This window comes from Lactuca saligna, chromosome 4, assembly GCF_052625555.1.
Source record: "Lactuca saligna cultivar CGN05327 chromosome 4, ASM5262555v1, whole genome shotgun sequence".
NCBI lineage: Eukaryota > Viridiplantae > Streptophyta > Magnoliopsida > Asterales > Asteraceae > Lactuca > Lactuca saligna.
Genome location: NC_136420.1, coordinates 151856715 through 151874859, shown reverse-complemented (window position 1 = coordinate 151874859; position 18145 = coordinate 151856715). Strand labels below are relative to the sequence as shown.

The window sequence follows — 18145 nt, the reverse complement described above, 5'->3', positions numbered from 1 at the left end:
TGCAAATTTTCCTTTAAGAATTGATTAGCAATTCTTCGGATACGTTGGATAAAATTCGATTTGAAAGCAGGTAAATAATCCTATTCAATCTTTGTTTGCAGACACGAGTTTAAGAATAGGTAAATGAATGTATGTCGTTGGAGATAGAAATCGAAATAAAGGACGTAGAGAAGGTTTTGGAGGTAAATAAATGAATGGAGATTAGAGAAGGATTTGGCTGCAAAAACAAATTAAATAGTAGGTAAATCAATGTATGGTTTTATGGATATAAAAATAGAGAAATGGAGGAGAAACCGAGAAATGAGGTTGTAGTTGGGTTGGATTGTATGGTGGGCCATTCATTTAAAAATATATAAAATTATAGAAAAAAGTATAAATACAAAATGTGATAAGGGAAATTATGTCTTTCATGTTTGTTAGAGACCAAAACCGAAATAAAATAAGATCACAGGGATGAAGAGTGTTATGATTGAAAAAACTGGACTTGATTCAAAAAAGAATATAACCACAGGGACCGTTTCTTTAATTTACATTATTGTACTAAAATTTACTATAAAAGGATAATACGAATGGTAAAGTAAACCGCCGTCAAATCCGAGATGTCCAGAACATACGACCGAATAGTACCCTAAACCTTTTTTGTTTTCTTTTTATTTTCTTCTTCAAGAAACAGGTGTAGAGCGGGGGTATTCGGCTTTCAATGACGAGGCGCCCTTCCGTCAAAGCATATAAAAAAAGGATATATATGATTGTAGATAAGTAGATAACGCATAGAAATCAAGTGGCCGATACATATCGGAACTGAAAAAGTTAGGTCTGGAGGAGATCTTGGCTTACGATGGGGCGGAGAAAGTTGGAGATGAAGCGAATTGAAGACAAGAGTAGCAGACAAGTGACGTTTTCAAAGCGGAGATCAGGGTTAAACAAGAAAGCGCGGCAGCTTTCCGTTCTCTGCGACGCTGCTGTCGCCGTCGTCGTCTTCTCCTCCAATGGCAAGCTTTATGAATACTGCAGCGGCACGAACAGGTCAGCAATCGTTTTGTATTATATTCAGTTATCATATTCTTTACCCTTTCTACTGCTGTCATGTACGAAGCAATACGCTTTAGCAATAGAATGTGCGATATATCTGCAACCGGAATGAAGATTTCTAGGGCATAATTATATCTATGTAGCAGTACTTGATTCGTGCTCTTATCTGAATCTGTGGGAGTTCGGATACTTGAGATGTATCTTTACATCTGTTTCAGTCATCCTAGTCACAGTCAGCCTTTTTGCATGGGACTTGTGCACTGATTTTTTATTTTCTGGTTTATTGGTTTGGACTTCGGGTAATGCCTTTGGATAGAATGTATTTATGAATTAGTTAATTTGAACTTTTGATAAAGGTTTTTTTTTTTATCATGCAAATTAACACGACTTGGTGTTTATGGATGTGGGGAATATAGATAAAAAGAAGTATAACTAGTTAGATGAGTCCTTAAAGTGAGATTATGCTTCTGCCCTAGCATAAGTTTTGATACTAACTTCCATTCATTTTTTGGTTTATTTGTTCTTTCATGCTCACAGTTCTACTAGGTAGTTGAACTCGAAAATATTATTATGGTCATTAGGTCATAGTACTATCCATCCTACTTAGCAGGAAATCCATTCTTGTAATTTCATTTGCTTCCATAAAATTTTAATCTGTAATTATTTAGGTATCTAATTTGTTAATCTAAATTGCATAGCATTATGTAAATTTTATATAGTATTATCGATCCTACTTTGGAGGAGATCCATTCTTGTAATATCATTTGTTTCTGTAAATTTTTAAGGGTATCCAATTTGTTAATCTGAATTGCTTAGTATTATGTTAATTTTATAAGCAATAGTTAGATCAGATTAAATTATTATTAGTGATAATTGTGCAATAATTGATTATGTATTGATTAATTTGTATTGTAATCAAGTTGCAGATTAAACATCAGTGTTTTCCAACACTTTAGGTCCTTGGGCATTCTAAGCTGACATCTCAATTGTTAAAACTATGTAGTAAATCAAGTAAATTATATTGTAACTTCAATACCAATAAACAAAATCAAAATCAAGTAAACTGTATCGTCATGATTTTGATCTTTTTATTGTTTTTAAAACTCAAAACTTTGATGCTCACTATAATCATTATAAACATCATAGTATAATGTTTATATTGAAGATTGTGGTAGCGACAAAGAACGTGAACACATGCCATCACTAATTTGCAAAACATGTTTAAGAATTCACGGGTCTCGCTGCGTGTATTTTCGCTTCCTCCTCCCCAAGTTCTCTTTCACATGAGTCACATCGCCCATTGCTTATTGTCTTTAAACCTCAACCTCACTCATAAATTTCAATTGCAATTTTTTTTTTTTTTTACCTATGGGTATCTTCATCGAATACCATAAACCACGTTGTAGTTGGAATGCTCCAACCGAATTCCTTTGACTTTTGATTATCGTGCTTACGTTGTAGGAGTTTCCTTTGGTTGTCAAGTCACTTCGCCTAAACTCTACCCAAGTCGATCAAAATTATGTTATCAGTCAGATTTAGTTTCTTTAGGTGTGAAGTTCATGTTGCTCATATTTGGTTTTTCATGGATAAGTTATCAAGGAGTTCGGTTAATAATTTAGGAGGGATGATTGCACAAGTAGGGTTATACACAACTCTGCATTTAAAAAAACATGCTCCTTTCTACAAAATCCTAAAATAGGCCAAAACAAATCATCTCTTCATCCAACAAATACAAATCCAAAATATGAAAGCCTTCAAATCCACATTTTCCAGTAACACCACTTTGCGGGCTACATTTTAGGGTAATATAGGAAGAAGACGAGGCGATGAAGAAAATGAATAGGACGAAAAGAAAATGGTTATTTCCTTCAATAGGCCTTATGTATAAAGTTTTATAGAATGAATTAGGAATGAGAAATGCAAAATCATCCCCTTTGGACAATATCTAAATAACTAATATGGGATATGGACTAAAAGTGTATTTTACTTTAATGCATATACTCTAACACATGATTTGACAAAGGAGAAAGAATGGAGAGTGAATGGAAAACCATAATACTCATCTATTTTCTTTGGTTCGAGTGGTCCCCTTATTGGGATCCTTTATATTTTTCAGTTTCATTTTCATAAAGTAATCATTGACTTGTATTGATAAATGTGTGCTAAGAATACCAGTAACCTCATACAGTATTCAGAGTTACATAACATGTCATTCTACCTTTTGTATTGACAAGGTTCTTAATTTTGTTTTTTTTTTCTTCAATTTGTTAAATCAATCTCTCTTGAATGCCCTAGTTGAATCACAATTCAACAATAAAATATTTAAGATATTAGTCATATCCATCCATATGTAGGCTAATATTTTAGTTGTGCTAAAATTGCACATGTCAATGTTATTTTTTGGCACTCAAGATTAACGGTTGAAGAGACTATAGTATTGGCCACATGTTTTCCTTCAAACATCAAATATGTGAGAACATAATGCGGGTCATGACAACATAATTATCCTATAAGCAATGTAAACTATGATTCTAACTAAACAGGAAAACATACAATAAACCATCTTTAAAAATTGTATATAATCCATGACCAACAATCATCATCGTTATTTCAAATATCTAAAACATAAAGTGTAAAACACATTACTGTGTTATATAAATACTCAAAATGAAAATAATTGACTTTCTATAAATTCAAATTTCAATATACATTATTTTCCTTCATAAAGCACTTGTCTCATATTTTTTGGTCTATATGTTGAATAAAATCACAAAAAAGCTATCTCAACATTAACAACGCCAATGGAAAATCACTATAATATAATATTTCATTAGCTATCAAACTCTACCAAGAACATATTACACTATCTAGACCCTAAGCAACCATTTTAAGCATTACCATCAAAGAACCTTAGTTGGTCAATGCACCAAAGGTTGGTGTAGTACACACAGACATGAGCACACCTTAACAAAATTGAAAAAAAATATATAAAAAAAATACAAATCATAAAATCGAGCATAGTACTATATCGGAGAGAATTTTTTTTTGGATCATTAAAGTTGAATCATCGATCATAAAACGTGAATTATGGATAATAAAAATGATCCATACTTCAATTTTAATGATCAAAATATTTTTTTTTCCAATTTTTTTCTCTCAAATATATTGCTATGCTTGATTTTATGATTTATATTTTTTTTTCAATTTTTTTTTAAGTGTCCGCACGAGTCTTCACCGAAAAAAGAGTCCTCTCTCTCTCTCTCTCTCTCTCTATATATATATATATATATATATATATATATATATATAGGGAGAGGATCAAATGAGAACACCTAAAAGGTTGAGAACGCGAGAACAATTCTGGACCAATCAATATATAAGGACATACTAGTAATTGTATATTTTAATTAAATTAAAATAAACTAAAATTCAATCAAATTCCCTTAAATTTAGGATCAGTTACCAAAAAAGAAATAAATATTAAATTTTTTATTTTTCCTATTAATGGAATATAAAAATCATTTTTACCAAAATTTATTTTAAAATTGAAAAAAATTCTTACAAAAAACAATTTTTTTCTCCTATTTCACTTTTTTTTTTTTTTTTTTTTTTTTTTTTTTTTTTTGTGTGTGTGTGTGTGTGTATGTGTGTGTGTGTGTTAAAAAAATGAATAGAAATCGAACACCAAATTAGTACATTTGTATCATAAATGATTTTTTTTTTCAAAAAACCTGATACTACTCTAATCACAAATAAATATACATCAATTTACAAGTAATCCAATTTCTTTTTTTAATCAATTGAAAATAAAAAGAGTGTAAAAATTATCATTTCTTCATAAAAAGAATACCTCTAATCATAAATAAATATACTCATTAACACATGCTTACACTGTTATTCTCAAATGAATACAATGCTATTAAGAAATAAGTACCCTGTTATTCAGAATTGAATAAATGAATACCTCTAATTATAAATAAATACATTCATTCACTGTTATTCACAAATGAATACACTACTATTCACACATGAATGAACTGCTATTCATTCACTGTTATTCACACATGAATGCACTGCTATTCACAAATAAATACACTGCAATTCGCAAATGAATACACTGCTATTCACACATGATACACATTATCATTAACTTTATCTAATACAAGGCAATCCTTGTTAGTCTCCAAATGAGAATCGAACAATACCAAGCCAAACAGCCCCCCTTTTCGTTGCGACTGTTGCTGCTTGATTTTTCTCTAGTTCGCTACTACCGGCGACGAAGAATAGACCCAAAAAGGGACTCGCAGGAAATCGATTGCCCCATCCACCTGTTTTCGTCTCTCCCTCTCTCTTCTTCGATCTGGCCAAACGTCGAGGGTACTACCTCCTTCCTTCGCACCTCACAGCCGGATGAGAATGATCGAACCTTCGCTGCTTCTTCACGTCTTCGTTCTTCGGTCTCGTCGACCCCGGAGATGCCTCCCACATCACGAATCTCTCAACGGAAGAACAGCAGCCACCGACCCGATTTCCTTTTGCCTTCGTATTTCTTTCTTGACTGCGGTTGTTCGATCGCTTAAAGAAGAGAAGAGGTCCAATTTCGAGTTTTGTAATTGATACCATTACCTGTGATTTTTTCTTGTGCGTGGTGTCGATCAAAGTGAAAGAAGAGTTGTATAGATTCGATTTTTGGGTCTGTGATGGTGTAATACTGGGTGATGCCCAGATCGATGATGGCGTGAATTTTATGATGGAGGCGGATTTGTTATAAAACCCTAGAGAGAGAGTGACGAGAGATGATGGAATAGGAGAAAGATGAGAGGAAATAGGTGAGAGGGTGAGAAATTATAGGAAATAGATAAAATTGCAATTTCTATTATGCCCTTCTGATCATTTTAAAGTTACACTTTAATACCATTAGTTTTAGAATTTTTCATAAATAGTCCATTTAATAATAACCTTAGATCTAAGTATTTGAATGGTTCAGATCTGTTCTCGCGTTCTCAACCTTTTAGGTGTTCTCATTTGATCCTACTCATATATATATATATATATATATATATATATATATATATATATATATATATATATATATATATATATATATATATATATGATTCATTTAAGGCCATGAGTCTCTTGTAAGATAAAGGGACATGATTTTGGATATCAAAAAATAAAAAATATACATATGAAAATGAAAAAATGAAAAAAAAACATCTAACAAATTTCAAAACTTCTTTTTTCAAAAAAAGAAAACAAAAAATAAAAAAGATATTGTCTATGATGTTAGATTATGTCGAATATGTGTATATTTTAGAATATTGTATCGACAAATGAACGCCAACCAACATACAACAAGCACATATTAATGTACAAATTGATAAAACACAAAATCTTACATGGTTTGCACGATCATGGTAACCATGCCATGTCTATGAACAAACTAGACAAATTTGTTTTGATAATACAACTATGGCTTACAATTACATGAGATATTTTATTTTGAACAACAATGCTAATATACTTATAAACTGCTTCTTAGTTCCACCTATGTCCATGACAAGACTTAAGCCTTAACCTCAATAAGTGAGGGCAACATCTGATATCGCTGGGCTAGAAGCCCTTTGGTACAATAAAATGAGATCTAATCAAGGTGTTGGACACTCGAACTTGTGTCGCCTCTAAGTATAGGGAACTTGGCCATCTATTTATAGTCATCATCAATCTATGGTGAATGTTACTTTTAAATCTTCAGATGACTTCCCAAAGGGTGTACTTCCAAATTTGGCATCCTTCAACAAAAAATGCATTGCTCGAACAATGGATGTACAAAGTTTCAAAAATGAAATAATCAAATGGAAAGGAGTTGAATATAGAATACTCCAAGGATTCTACAAGTAATGGAAAAACTCAAAGTATAAAGTAAGGTAATGCTTGATTTATTTATCTCATACAAGGCTAGTAAAATTAGGGCGGTGAGTCGTAATATGGTGTCATACTAAAAACACATCAAAGTTATCAAAATCCTTAGATGCCTCAAGATGAACTCTAGAGAAGGGCTTCTAAAGCTGCACCATATAAATCGATATCTATATTGTGTATAGTGGAGATGAGATTTAAATAGTAAAAGGAGTAATTTAGGATATATATCATTAATCATAAAACTAATAAGCCACGGGTTAATCGTGTGATTATCAACCTTCCATGATTTGTGCCAATGTTGTAAAACTTTGTGTATTGGTGTGATTATCAACCTTCCATGATTTGTGCCAATGTTGTAAAGCTTGGTGTCTTGGCCTACTCGGCGGAAATGTTGGTACCTGACCGTGGCAAATTATGGAAAATCGGTCTAAAATCTCGGACTCGGTTAAATTGGTATAAATTTGGATAAAATCGATCTAAGTTTATGTGAAATGGTTAAAATACTAACAAATCAGTAAAAGTTGATGCAAGTTGGTACAAATAAGGAAGCTAGAGGAGAAGAGGCCTAGAAGGGAGGTTAGAGGTTGTGGATGCTCTTTATCACGTCTTGTAAGGAAGCAAGAGGAGAATAAATATAAGATAGATAGAGGTGGAGACCCCATTCATCTCTACTTTATTGAAAAGTTATTAGAACAAGAAGAAACATGTAGTTTTTAAAATATTTATGAAAAAGGGCCCAAATGATAAAATAATAAATTAGGCTCAACCCTTTTTTTTTTTTTTTTTTTTTTTTTTTTTTTTTTTTGTAGAGTTCACTATCATATATCTAAAATTTAATAACATTATTACTTAGTGGTAGTTGTTCAATTTGATGAAGTAATTTGACCTAACTAATCAATATAAATCATCATGGTTGAAATATTAATCAAATAATTCTAGAATTTGAAAATATAATATTTATCTGACATCTGAAAATATAATATTTATCTATTCTATTATCAACTTATAATATTTTTGATATATATATATATATATATATATATATATATATATATATATATATATATATATATATATATATATATAACTTGCTCAAATGATTAGTTTTACGATTAGCCTTAGCCGAGTACTTCTGAATCTTGATAGATATGCATAATTACTAGTTTTTGTCCTAAACAATTTAGCTTTTTGTAATATTAAACAACTAAGGCCCATACAAGTCTTAGTTAATTTTTTTCCGTTTACATTTTTCCGACCTTTTTAGGATATAAGTTCAGGTTAACTTTTTCATTATCCCATATTTTTCTAATAAAAAATAAGCTGTTAATATATTTTATATATTGTTTTATTTTCCCGTAATGTATGACAATACATTTTAAAAACCCTAACAAGGTATTAATGACTTTTTGTATAACTTACAATTACAGTGTACAATTAGGCTTTAAAAGGTCAAAATAGATATATTAAATTGTTAAAATTGTATAAAATATTTAATCTTTAATTGAAAACATTGTATATGTTATTTTTAGGTGATACATAGTGCCTCCTATGCACAACAATTCGATATTTTGGAAATTCTTCAGATGAACTGTGGACAAAACTACAAATCGCCACTTGTTGGTAGCCATGATTTAAATTTTGTGAATCAGATTAGATTCACCGCTTGCTTCCCACTTGAAGTGGAGATTTTTAACTGAAATGGCCACCGGAAGCAGTATACATGTAGCGATTTTCTTCTGAAGGGTTTTCAAATACCAAAATTTAAGTGTTTTTTGTTTTTTCAGTGTTAAAAGGTTTGCAGTCTACAGACCATATGTGCAGACCTTCGTAGAAGAGATGACCCAAATGTTACAGTGTGTAAGAAGAAGACTATTTGTTTTTTTAACATTTCCAGGCTTCTAGAATAAACCAAACTTTAATAAACTGATTTTAAAACTTCAAATAGTTTTTTAATATTGAAATTTAAATACTTATATTTTTTTAACACTGAAAGGTACCATAAAATTCAAATTTCTTTAAATTTCAATTCATTTAAGATAATCAATATTTGAATCTTACAAACCCTTTGTTGTTGGTCAATATTTCTATAAAAATCATCTTTTGAAATTAGCTATTTTACGACTTTATTACAAATAGTTAACAAATCTGGATCAAATTTTATGTATTATGATATAACAATTTCATTTTTCACGACCATTTTTTTATTTTGTTTCTTTTATGTGACATTATATTATAATTAATTTGTCTACCTAAATTATTTTGTATTATAATGACAATAGGATAGTTATGTAATTTTTAAACAATATGATGTAATATAAAAAATTAAAAGTAAAATGGAGTGAACTAACGAATATATTTTATATCTTTTATAATTCGTTGTAGCTATAATGAGGAAATATAAAAAAAGCATGCAAGCAAAAAATATTAATGTTCGAAGAGGTTGCAAAAAGGAGGCATTCAAAAAAAAAAAAAAAAAAAAAAAAAAAAAAAAAAAAAAAGAGGCATTTGAAGAAAAAAATATTCAAAAAAAATGGTTTTTTAGGCTTGAAAATGTCTTAAAATGTTAGAAAACTTTAATCCACATATGTGCCACGACGACACGAAGAGGACGCAAAAGAAGACACATGAACCTTTTTAGGTATGCGGTCTTCTAAGAAACAATCTCTGAACGCTAAAGTCTACGCATGGTCTACGCGGCATAGACAAAAGAGGCCAAGGATCCGCAGACAAAAAACAAACATCACCTTAGTTATTTTATGGCTAGTTTTTTTTTTGTTCTTCTCTGTGGCAATTTCTTAGAGGACAAAGAGCTTCGTTTCTTCATTTTGGTCACTTATAAGTGATTTGTAACCTCCGTTTGATTGTTGTTGATTAAGAATAGAAGTCATCCGTTTCTCCTCATGAATGTGCATCGCATCCCAATGGTTGAACCACGTTAAATGCTCTTATCTCGTAAGTTTGTTTCTTTGCCATTTACATTTGCTATATCTTGTTATGTGTTGCTCTCATTATTGGACCTTATTATTTTATTTCTGCATTCTCGTTTGTAATATGTCTCATAGTTGGGTTTTACACTTGTTTATGTGACCAAGTGTTTGATATCTCTTTAGGTGTATTTTGCATCTTTTGAGATATGTTTGGATTGCCTTCGGTAGTCATTTGGATTCGCCATAGGATCCCACTACTTATTCGACTTTATTAATTGTATGTATTTAGAACCATATTGATTTCCTCTTCAATTGGGACTTCTTAGAATACTATATTAAAGACAAGCGTTTCTTCTTTAATGGTATTAGTTGAGTGTGAGGATGTTTATGTTATTACTTAATTAGTCGTTGTAGACTTGGACTTATGGATGTTGTTTCTTATTGTTAATCGATTACGAATTTGCAAGATAACAAGACTTATCAAATATATGTTGGAAATTAAGTTCAAGATCATCATGTAGATGGAAGTGGAGAGGTCGGAACTTTAGAAGAAAATATCATTATTTGATGTGAAAGGAAAAACAAAATTAGTGTTAATCACTACATCATTCACTTGTCATAGCATGATTGAATGAATGCATATTAAATGATTTAAAGAGCCAAATATGTGTTATGTATGGTTATTAATCAATCTATGCTTTTATGGGTAGTTAGCAATGCATGTATTATGTTTAGCAATAAATTTGTATGATCAAAGAGAAAATCGAGAAGGACGACATGACTTCTTTTAATCTATAATATTTAAATATAATAAAATAATATTGATTTCAGTCTGGTTTAATTTAAACTGGTTTAGCAATGCAACCGATTTTCATTTTAGGGCTGATTTATGTCCGGTTTTAAAATGGTTCTTTAACTTGTATGACTATTTAAGGACTAACAAACCAGTGTAGGACTAAGGCTGATCCTAATGAGTCCATTCTTTTCTAGGATTGATTTAAGTCAAAGACCGGTTTGTGCTTTGTAACAATGTTGACCATCTCTACATCCATGGTACTAGGAAGAGTACTTGCTACTCCCATTCGATCGATCGACTAGCACCTAACGAGTTCCATGACATTGATTTGTACCTAAAATCATCTTATTTATGGTCTTGTTCTCTCCGGTAAGATAACCCTCATTTCCTTTTCTACCATTGTACATCTTGATAGATTGTACCCATTGATGAAAGATACATAACCGTTAAAATTATGGATACTCATAAGAAATGGAGGCTTCATGACCACGCTAGGTAGAACCAGAAACATTAAAAAGGGTAGGCTATGTGATGAAGCATTTGAAGTGATTTCACCGACCATGAATGGGTCGACTAGACTGAAACACACACTACAAATAGAGATGAGGTTTTGACGAATGTGGAGCGAAGAAAAAGAAAGATACTTCTAAAGCTTTGATACCATAAGGTTTTCCAATAATTTGCATGTTTATTCACTAGAAGAGCCTATTTAAAGACTAACTACGCAGGATATCCTAGCTATACATGACAAGCTTGCATGTTTATTCACTAGAAGAGCCTATTTAAAGGCTAACTACGCAGGATATCCTAGCTATAGATGACAAGCTAATGTCTACAAATCTTGAATTTACCTACAAATCATGGATTTATAGTAAAGATACTCTAATTAATACACATATATCTATAATCAATATCATTGTGCTTTAAGCTACCATATCCTGTATTAGCTTCAAATCTCTCTCATTGTCATCTATGCTTCCTCTGAACCTTTACATATCTTTGAGAAGCTACTAAGACATGCAAGGTAATTTTCTGGAACCTCTTCAAATACATGACCTTTTCCATATGGATTATGCTTTCTTTCAGACTCTGGTTCAGGTTTTACCATTGTATAGTGTATTCTCATTTAGTGTGATATCTCTGCTTTTCTGATAAGCCTTCAACTTTTGTCCATCCAAAAAGTGATTAAGCGGTATCTCACCTCTTATGAACCATAACCAATAAATATACACCTCTTGACTTTTATCTTAAATATGAACCTTATGTGTTGGACCCTTATGAGTTTATCCTAAATGGGTATTACACAAGAGTTGCTAGGGAGAATGAACCATAAGCAACACTCAAAACGCACATATTAAGGTACGACAGGAGAGAAGAACACAGGAGTCTCAGTCGGTATGTTTGATCGGTTGGAGTTAGAATGTAAGTTGGATGTTAGTACGAAATGGTAGCAAATTGCAGAAAAATCTAATCCACTTTGAAAACCAAAAATTAAAATAACAAACTTCCAGTTCATGGTACTTTGGGTGACTGATGATCTGCTCAACAGAAAAAACCCACTATTCCCACCACACATCAAGTTTCTTTGGGCCTTTGGTTCCATTTGTAATGCAATCCATTCTGATTGATATACACACTATCGATAAACCAGAATATCCGGATGAGGGATATAATTAGCCTACCAGTCTCCTTGTTGTCCCGCATAGAGAAAAAGAACAGTATACAATGATAAATTATACGTTGATTTGGCAATGAGATTCTCTGGCAGCAACTGCTCACCAAAATAGAAAACTAGAAGTTTGTTACCTTTAAGAGAAGAACTTTGGAACCCAACTAAAGTTGGTTACCTTTCTATATATGCAATTTTCCCCATTTTTAAAGGTGGCAACTAATCAATCGACTTAAATGGTTATCTGACTAGCTATTTTTCAGAGTGGAGGATATCATTTCCAGGTATCATAAAAGCAGCCTTGATGCAGAAGAGAGAACCACTCAAGAAGGGGATTGCCAAGATATGGTAAGAAATTTGTGATCTTTAATTTTGTGTTCAATCTTGATCTCACTAGATAACATGACTAATTGTTCCATCACTCAGGGAATTAACAACACGTGCACAAGATTCCAAACATGCAATGAGCTTCTAGAGTCAGTAAGAAGGTATACGTACCATGTTTGTGTTGAAGGTCATCACTAGCCCAATAGAATCATGTTATTGTCTAGAAGAAGTTAGCATGTTCTAGAATGATCTAGAAGATTCTAGAACATTATGGAAGACTATGGAAGACTCTGGAATATACTGGAAGAGTCTAGAATACTCTAGAACGAGATGGAAGACCCTGGAAGGCTATGGAACATTCTAGAACACTATGGAAGACACAAGAATGTCTATACTTATCTAGGACATTATAGAACATTCTAGAAACATATAAAAGCTTGTAATATATATAGAATATGGTAGATAGTTCTAGAATAGCCATGAATTTATGTAGATCTAGAAACTTCCTATAAGGAGGTGGAAACACCTATAAATAGGTGTAGAGCTCATTTGCTCCAAATAATCCAACATCCAAACTATCCAAAAAAAGCCTCCAAGTAAGAAAAGTGTGTAGTAGTCTCACAAAGTGTAAGGTCTTCTTAAGTGTCTTAATAAAAGTCTTGTTGTTTCCCATACAAAGAGTCGTGTTCAACAATCTGGTATCAGAGCCTGGTTTCTTGATAGTGAGAACAAGTGATTCTCGTTGTATCGTGAGTAGTTTGTAACTCTGCAAGTTTAGTGTCGAAACTAGCTTGTTTGGTATTACCGAGGTACTGCCAACACGATGGGTGATCTCCAAGTCGTCGGAGGAATCAAGAAACTCAACAACAACAACCACAAAACGTGGGAAACATGTATGAAGTCCTACTTACAAGGACAAGATCTATGGGAGGTCGTTGGTGGAAGCGAAACTACGCCACCAGAGGAAGACGTTAATGGTGCTTTACGCAAATGGAAAATCAAAGCAGGCAAAGCAATGTTTGCCTTGAAGACCACAATTGAAGAAGAGATGTTGGAGCATATTCGGGATGAGAACACCCCGAAAGAAGCTTGGGACACGTTTGTGACGCTTTTCTCAAAGAAGAATGATACGAGACTACAACTTTTGGAGAACGAGCTATTATCAATCTCACAACGTGACATGACGATTGCTCAATATTTCCACAAGGTCAAGTCGATATGTCGGGAGATTACTGAACTAGATCCACAATCCGTCATTGCAGAAGCTCGAATGAAGAGAATCATTATCCATGGACTGAGGCCGGAATATAGAAGCTTTGTTACTGCTGTACAAGGATGGCCCGCTCAACCATCACTTGTAGAGTTTGAGAATTTGTTGGCCAGCCAAGAAGCTATGGCTAAGGAAATGGGAGGCATCACGCTGAAGAGTGAAGAAGAAGCACTCTACACAAGTAAAAGTCGGAGGAATTTCAAGCCACCTTCTAAAGAAGGATACAAAAATGCTGACAAAGGGAAGAGTCAGCAAGGAACCTCAAAACCATGGAGATCTCAAAAGACCGACAATAAGAGTTCTCGGGGGAGGAGGTTCGAAGGCAACTGCAACAACTGTGGAAAGTGGGGCCACATGTCCAAGGATTGTTGGTCAAAGAAAAAGTCTGTGGAAAGCAATGTAGTAACTTCCAAAAAGGAAGTAGAGGATGAATGGGATGCTGAGGCACTATGTGCTATAGAAGAGAATAAGACTAAACGAGGAAGGCTAATGTTCGTGGATGCTAGGGTAAATGGAGGATTCACCAAGGCTTTGGTAGATACAGGTGCATCCCATAATTTCCTTGCTAAAGATGAAGCTAAGAAGTTGGGCATCAAATACACCAAAAATCCAGGTCGGTTGAAAGTCGTCAACTCTTTATCCAAGCCTATCATTGGTGTTGCATATGGAGTACCTCTTAAGATAGCAGAATGGGAAGGCACCATAGACTTGACAGTGGTGCATATGGATGACTATCGTATGGTATTGGGAATGGATTTTCTAGACAATGTACGACCCTGGTCATTTGAGAGAGATGATACCATGCGTATCACCAAGGGTTCAATAATTCACATTGTACCCTTGAAGATAAATAGGATTGGATCCCAAATCCTATCAATTATGCAACTCAACAAAGGTCTCAAGAAGAGTGAGGCAAAGTTTATGACAACCTTGAAGGAGGAAATTGTTCCCTCAAAGATGGACATTCCGAAGGAGAAGAAGAACATAATGTCACTAGGGTTACATAAAAACTCGCATCTTAGAAGAAAAGTGGAACATGTGATGGAGAAACCGGATAAGGCGAATAAGAAGAAAAACATATTAATTCGTAAGAGCAAAGTAAAATCTCTCAACCAAGCAACATCTAAACGAGATGATCAGATCAATAAGGGATCACGTCATAACATGTTAATATTACAGGAATTTTCCAGGGCTTGTAAAAGGGACACCCCACATGCTTACAAGTTCTCCAACGGGAGGCATAAGAAACTATATAAGAGAGTTCAACGGGGTCACGAACAATATTATGGTGCAACAAAAGGCAACCACGAATGTCGTTGTCAACTATGGAAACAATATACGAAGCAACGACTGCAACAACTAAGGAAAAACAAAACATGTGGAAGAGAAAAAGTTCTCAAGGAAGAAGTCAATATGAAACATATCAAGACTAATGACCAAGTAGCAAATGGAGTTCATAAAGGGTTAAGTACTGACAAATATGAGGGCTTTAATTATCAGCTCAACATGGTACAACGAATAGGGGCTAGTGCTGAGGGGGAGTGTTGAAGGTCATCACTAGCCCAATAGAATTATGTTATTGTCTAGAAGAAGTTAGCATGTTCTAGAATGATCTAGAAGATTCTAGAACATTATGGAAGACTATGGAAGACTCTGGAATATACTGGAAGAGTCTAGAATACTCTAAAACGAGATGGAAGACCCTGGAAGGCTATGGAACATTCTAGAACACTATGGAAGACACAAGAATGTCTATACTTATCTAGGACATTATAGAACATTCTAGAAACATATAAAAGCTTGTAATATATATAGAATATGGTAGATAGTTCTAGAATAGCCATGAATTTATGTAGATCTAGAAACTTCCTATAAGGAGGTGGAAACACCTATAAATAGGTGTGGAGCTCATTTGCTCTAAATAATCCAACATCCAAACTATCCAAAAAAAGCCTCCAAGTAAGAAAAGTGTGTAGTAGTCTCACAAAGTGTAAGGTCTTCTTAAGTGTCTTAATAAAAGTCTTGTTGTTTCCCATACAAAGAGTCGTGTTCAACAGTTTGCACTATATATATATATATATATATATATATATATATATATATATATATGTGTGTGTGTGTGTGTGTGTGTGTTATGGAAGTTAATCTGATATTTTGACAGGCTTGATGAAAAAGGGAATGTCGTCTCTGTGAGTGACATGACAGAGCTAGAGGAGGAACTTAGTGCTGCTCTTATGCATACACGTGCTAGAAAGGTGTGATCTTCTAGCTCCCAATTATTCAAAGCCATCTCTCATCAAATTGTCATATAATTAGGTTCTCATTTCGTTTTTGTTTTCTTCTGTTGTGGTATGATTCCCTGTTCTGTTTAAATTGGAAAGTTATGAAACATAATTGATCTTTGAACAACAATTTAAATGGGTTCTGCTATCTTATTGAGTCTCTGTAGATTGACAAAACAATCTTTGTTTGCAGACACAGTTGATGATGGAGAGAATATCAGGCTTTCATGAACAGGTATTCATGATCATTGTTATCACCATGAACAAAGAATCTAAAAATTCTGTTGATAATTGTTCGTTATGGTCTTTTTTGACGATCATGACAACTCCTTTTTTGTCTGTTATTTATTTATTTTTTTTATTTTTTTCTGATATTTTTAGATGACTACTATCTTTTAATTAGTATGATTATATACACACACTCACAAATAATAACATAGTTTGTCTCAAATAAAATATGATTACATGTATTAACTATCATTTGTTGTTGGGCCAAGTTTTTTCTCTCCTGGGTATGTGACCTTGTATGATTATACATATGTATGTTGTTGAATCCCAAAATATACGAATAAATTACTTTATAAGTTTAGTACCATAAACTGGTTTTTGTTTTTTACATAAAATAACTGTCATATAAGGCAGTTAGGATAACGGCAACTAACTAATACCAATGGATTTAAGTCTAGATTATAACTTCTAACTTATGTGTATATTAATTTGTGAAGAAGATTTCTGATGATGCAAGATTTAAACAAAATATGAATCCAACATTAATATTCTTCATGTGCAGGAAAGGAAATTAAGCGACGAAAAGGAAGAACTGAAGCAGCAGGTAAATATCTTATTAATCTGGGAAAATGACTTAGGATCCCAACGAAGTTTTCAAACCGTTCAAAAAAGCTCAATCATGTTTTGTCTGTTCAAAAAACTCAACGAACTTAACATTTTGTCTAAAAAGCCTAACTAAGTTACATTTTCTTAAAAGTCAAATAAGATAAACAGATGATGTGACTTATTACCATATCGGGAAAATGACTTGTTAGACCAACAAAGTTTCCAAAATGTTTAAAAAACTCCAATATGTTTTGCCTGTACAAAAAAACCCTAATGAACTTAAACAAAACAAAATTGGGGTTTTCTGAACGGTTCGGAACTTTGTTTGACTTTTTAGACAAAATGTTAAGTTCGTTGGTTTTTTTTGAACAAACAAAGCATGATTGATGTTTTTTGAATGATTTGGAAATTCGTTGGGCTTTTAAGTCATTTTCCCTATTAATCTTGTGTAAAAAAGGAAAAAAAATCAAGTGGAAGAAGTGATGAAATGTTGGCTTATTTACAGCTACAGGTGGCATCAGCAGCAAACCCGAAAGATGATGTTGGCGTTGGTGGTCAAAGCGGAGGTCTCAACGACTCTGCTGATAACCAATATTGTGGCCAGACCACTCCTCCCCAACAACTTTTAACACTCCCTCTCTTCAAAGATTAATTACTTCCTACAAATAAATCAATATCTTCGGAGTTAATGGGAAATATAAACATGCATATAATAATTGAGTATATTGCTATTTATTCATCAAGTACCAGACATTATGTAGGCTGTTGTTGTACCATCCGAAGCTCAATTCTTTCACCAATAAAGCTTATCTTTGTTTGTCGACGAAGCTCCTACAGTTGGTGTCTTTTAGAAAGAGAAAGCTACGTACGATAACTATCATAAGTCCTGAAAGAGAGCTTAACCATGAAGAAACCTGCCTCCACTCTACATTTTTTTAATTGTATAATTGGTCTCTCATTTTAGAAAGTTGTGTATGCTGGAGAATGGGTATTAATCGAGAACAATCCACGTAGCATATATTAGTTGGTCCATGTGAACCAAACAATATTAGCCTAAATTTGCAGTATCCAGTTACCACTAGG

The 18145-nt window shown here is 33.1% G+C and overlaps 1 protein-coding gene across 2 annotated transcripts; it reads left to right on the top strand.

The window, feature by feature from the left end:
- The first annotated feature begins 598 nt into the window (after positions 1 to 598).
- LOC145038864 (MADS-box protein FLOWERING LOCUS C-like) lies at positions 599 to 17889 on the top strand. 2 transcript variants are annotated; one of them, XM_078987089.1, is made up of 7 exons: positions 599 to 1026; positions 12613 to 12697; positions 12776 to 12837; positions 16108 to 16201; positions 16422 to 16463; positions 17019 to 17060; positions 17568 to 17889. In XM_078987089.1, the coding sequence occupies exons 1-7, from the start codon at positions 839 to 841 to the stop codon at positions 17712 to 17714; spliced, it is 660 nt and encodes a 219-aa protein (XP_078843215.1). In that variant the 5' UTR covers positions 599 to 838; the 3' UTR covers positions 17715 to 17889. The 2 variants fall into 2 exon arrangements, with proteins under 2 accessions (XP_078843215.1, XP_078843216.1); XM_078987090.1 differs by lacking the exons at positions 12613 to 12697; positions 12776 to 12837.
- Positions 17890 to 18145: the final 256 nt, after the last annotated feature.

Coding starts and splice junctions, on each gene's coding strand:
- LOC145038864 (XM_078987089.1), top strand. CDS start 839: ATGGGGCGGAGAAAGTTGGAGATGAAGCGAATTGAAGACAAGAGTAGC. Junction 12,838..16,107: donor CTTCTAGAGTCAGTAAGAAG/GTATACGTACCA, acceptor ATATTTTGACAG/GCTTGATGAAAAAGGGAATG. Junction 16,202..16,421: donor TGCATACACGTGCTAGAAAG/GTGTGATCTTCT, acceptor CTTTGTTTGCAG/ACACAGTTGATGATGGAGAG.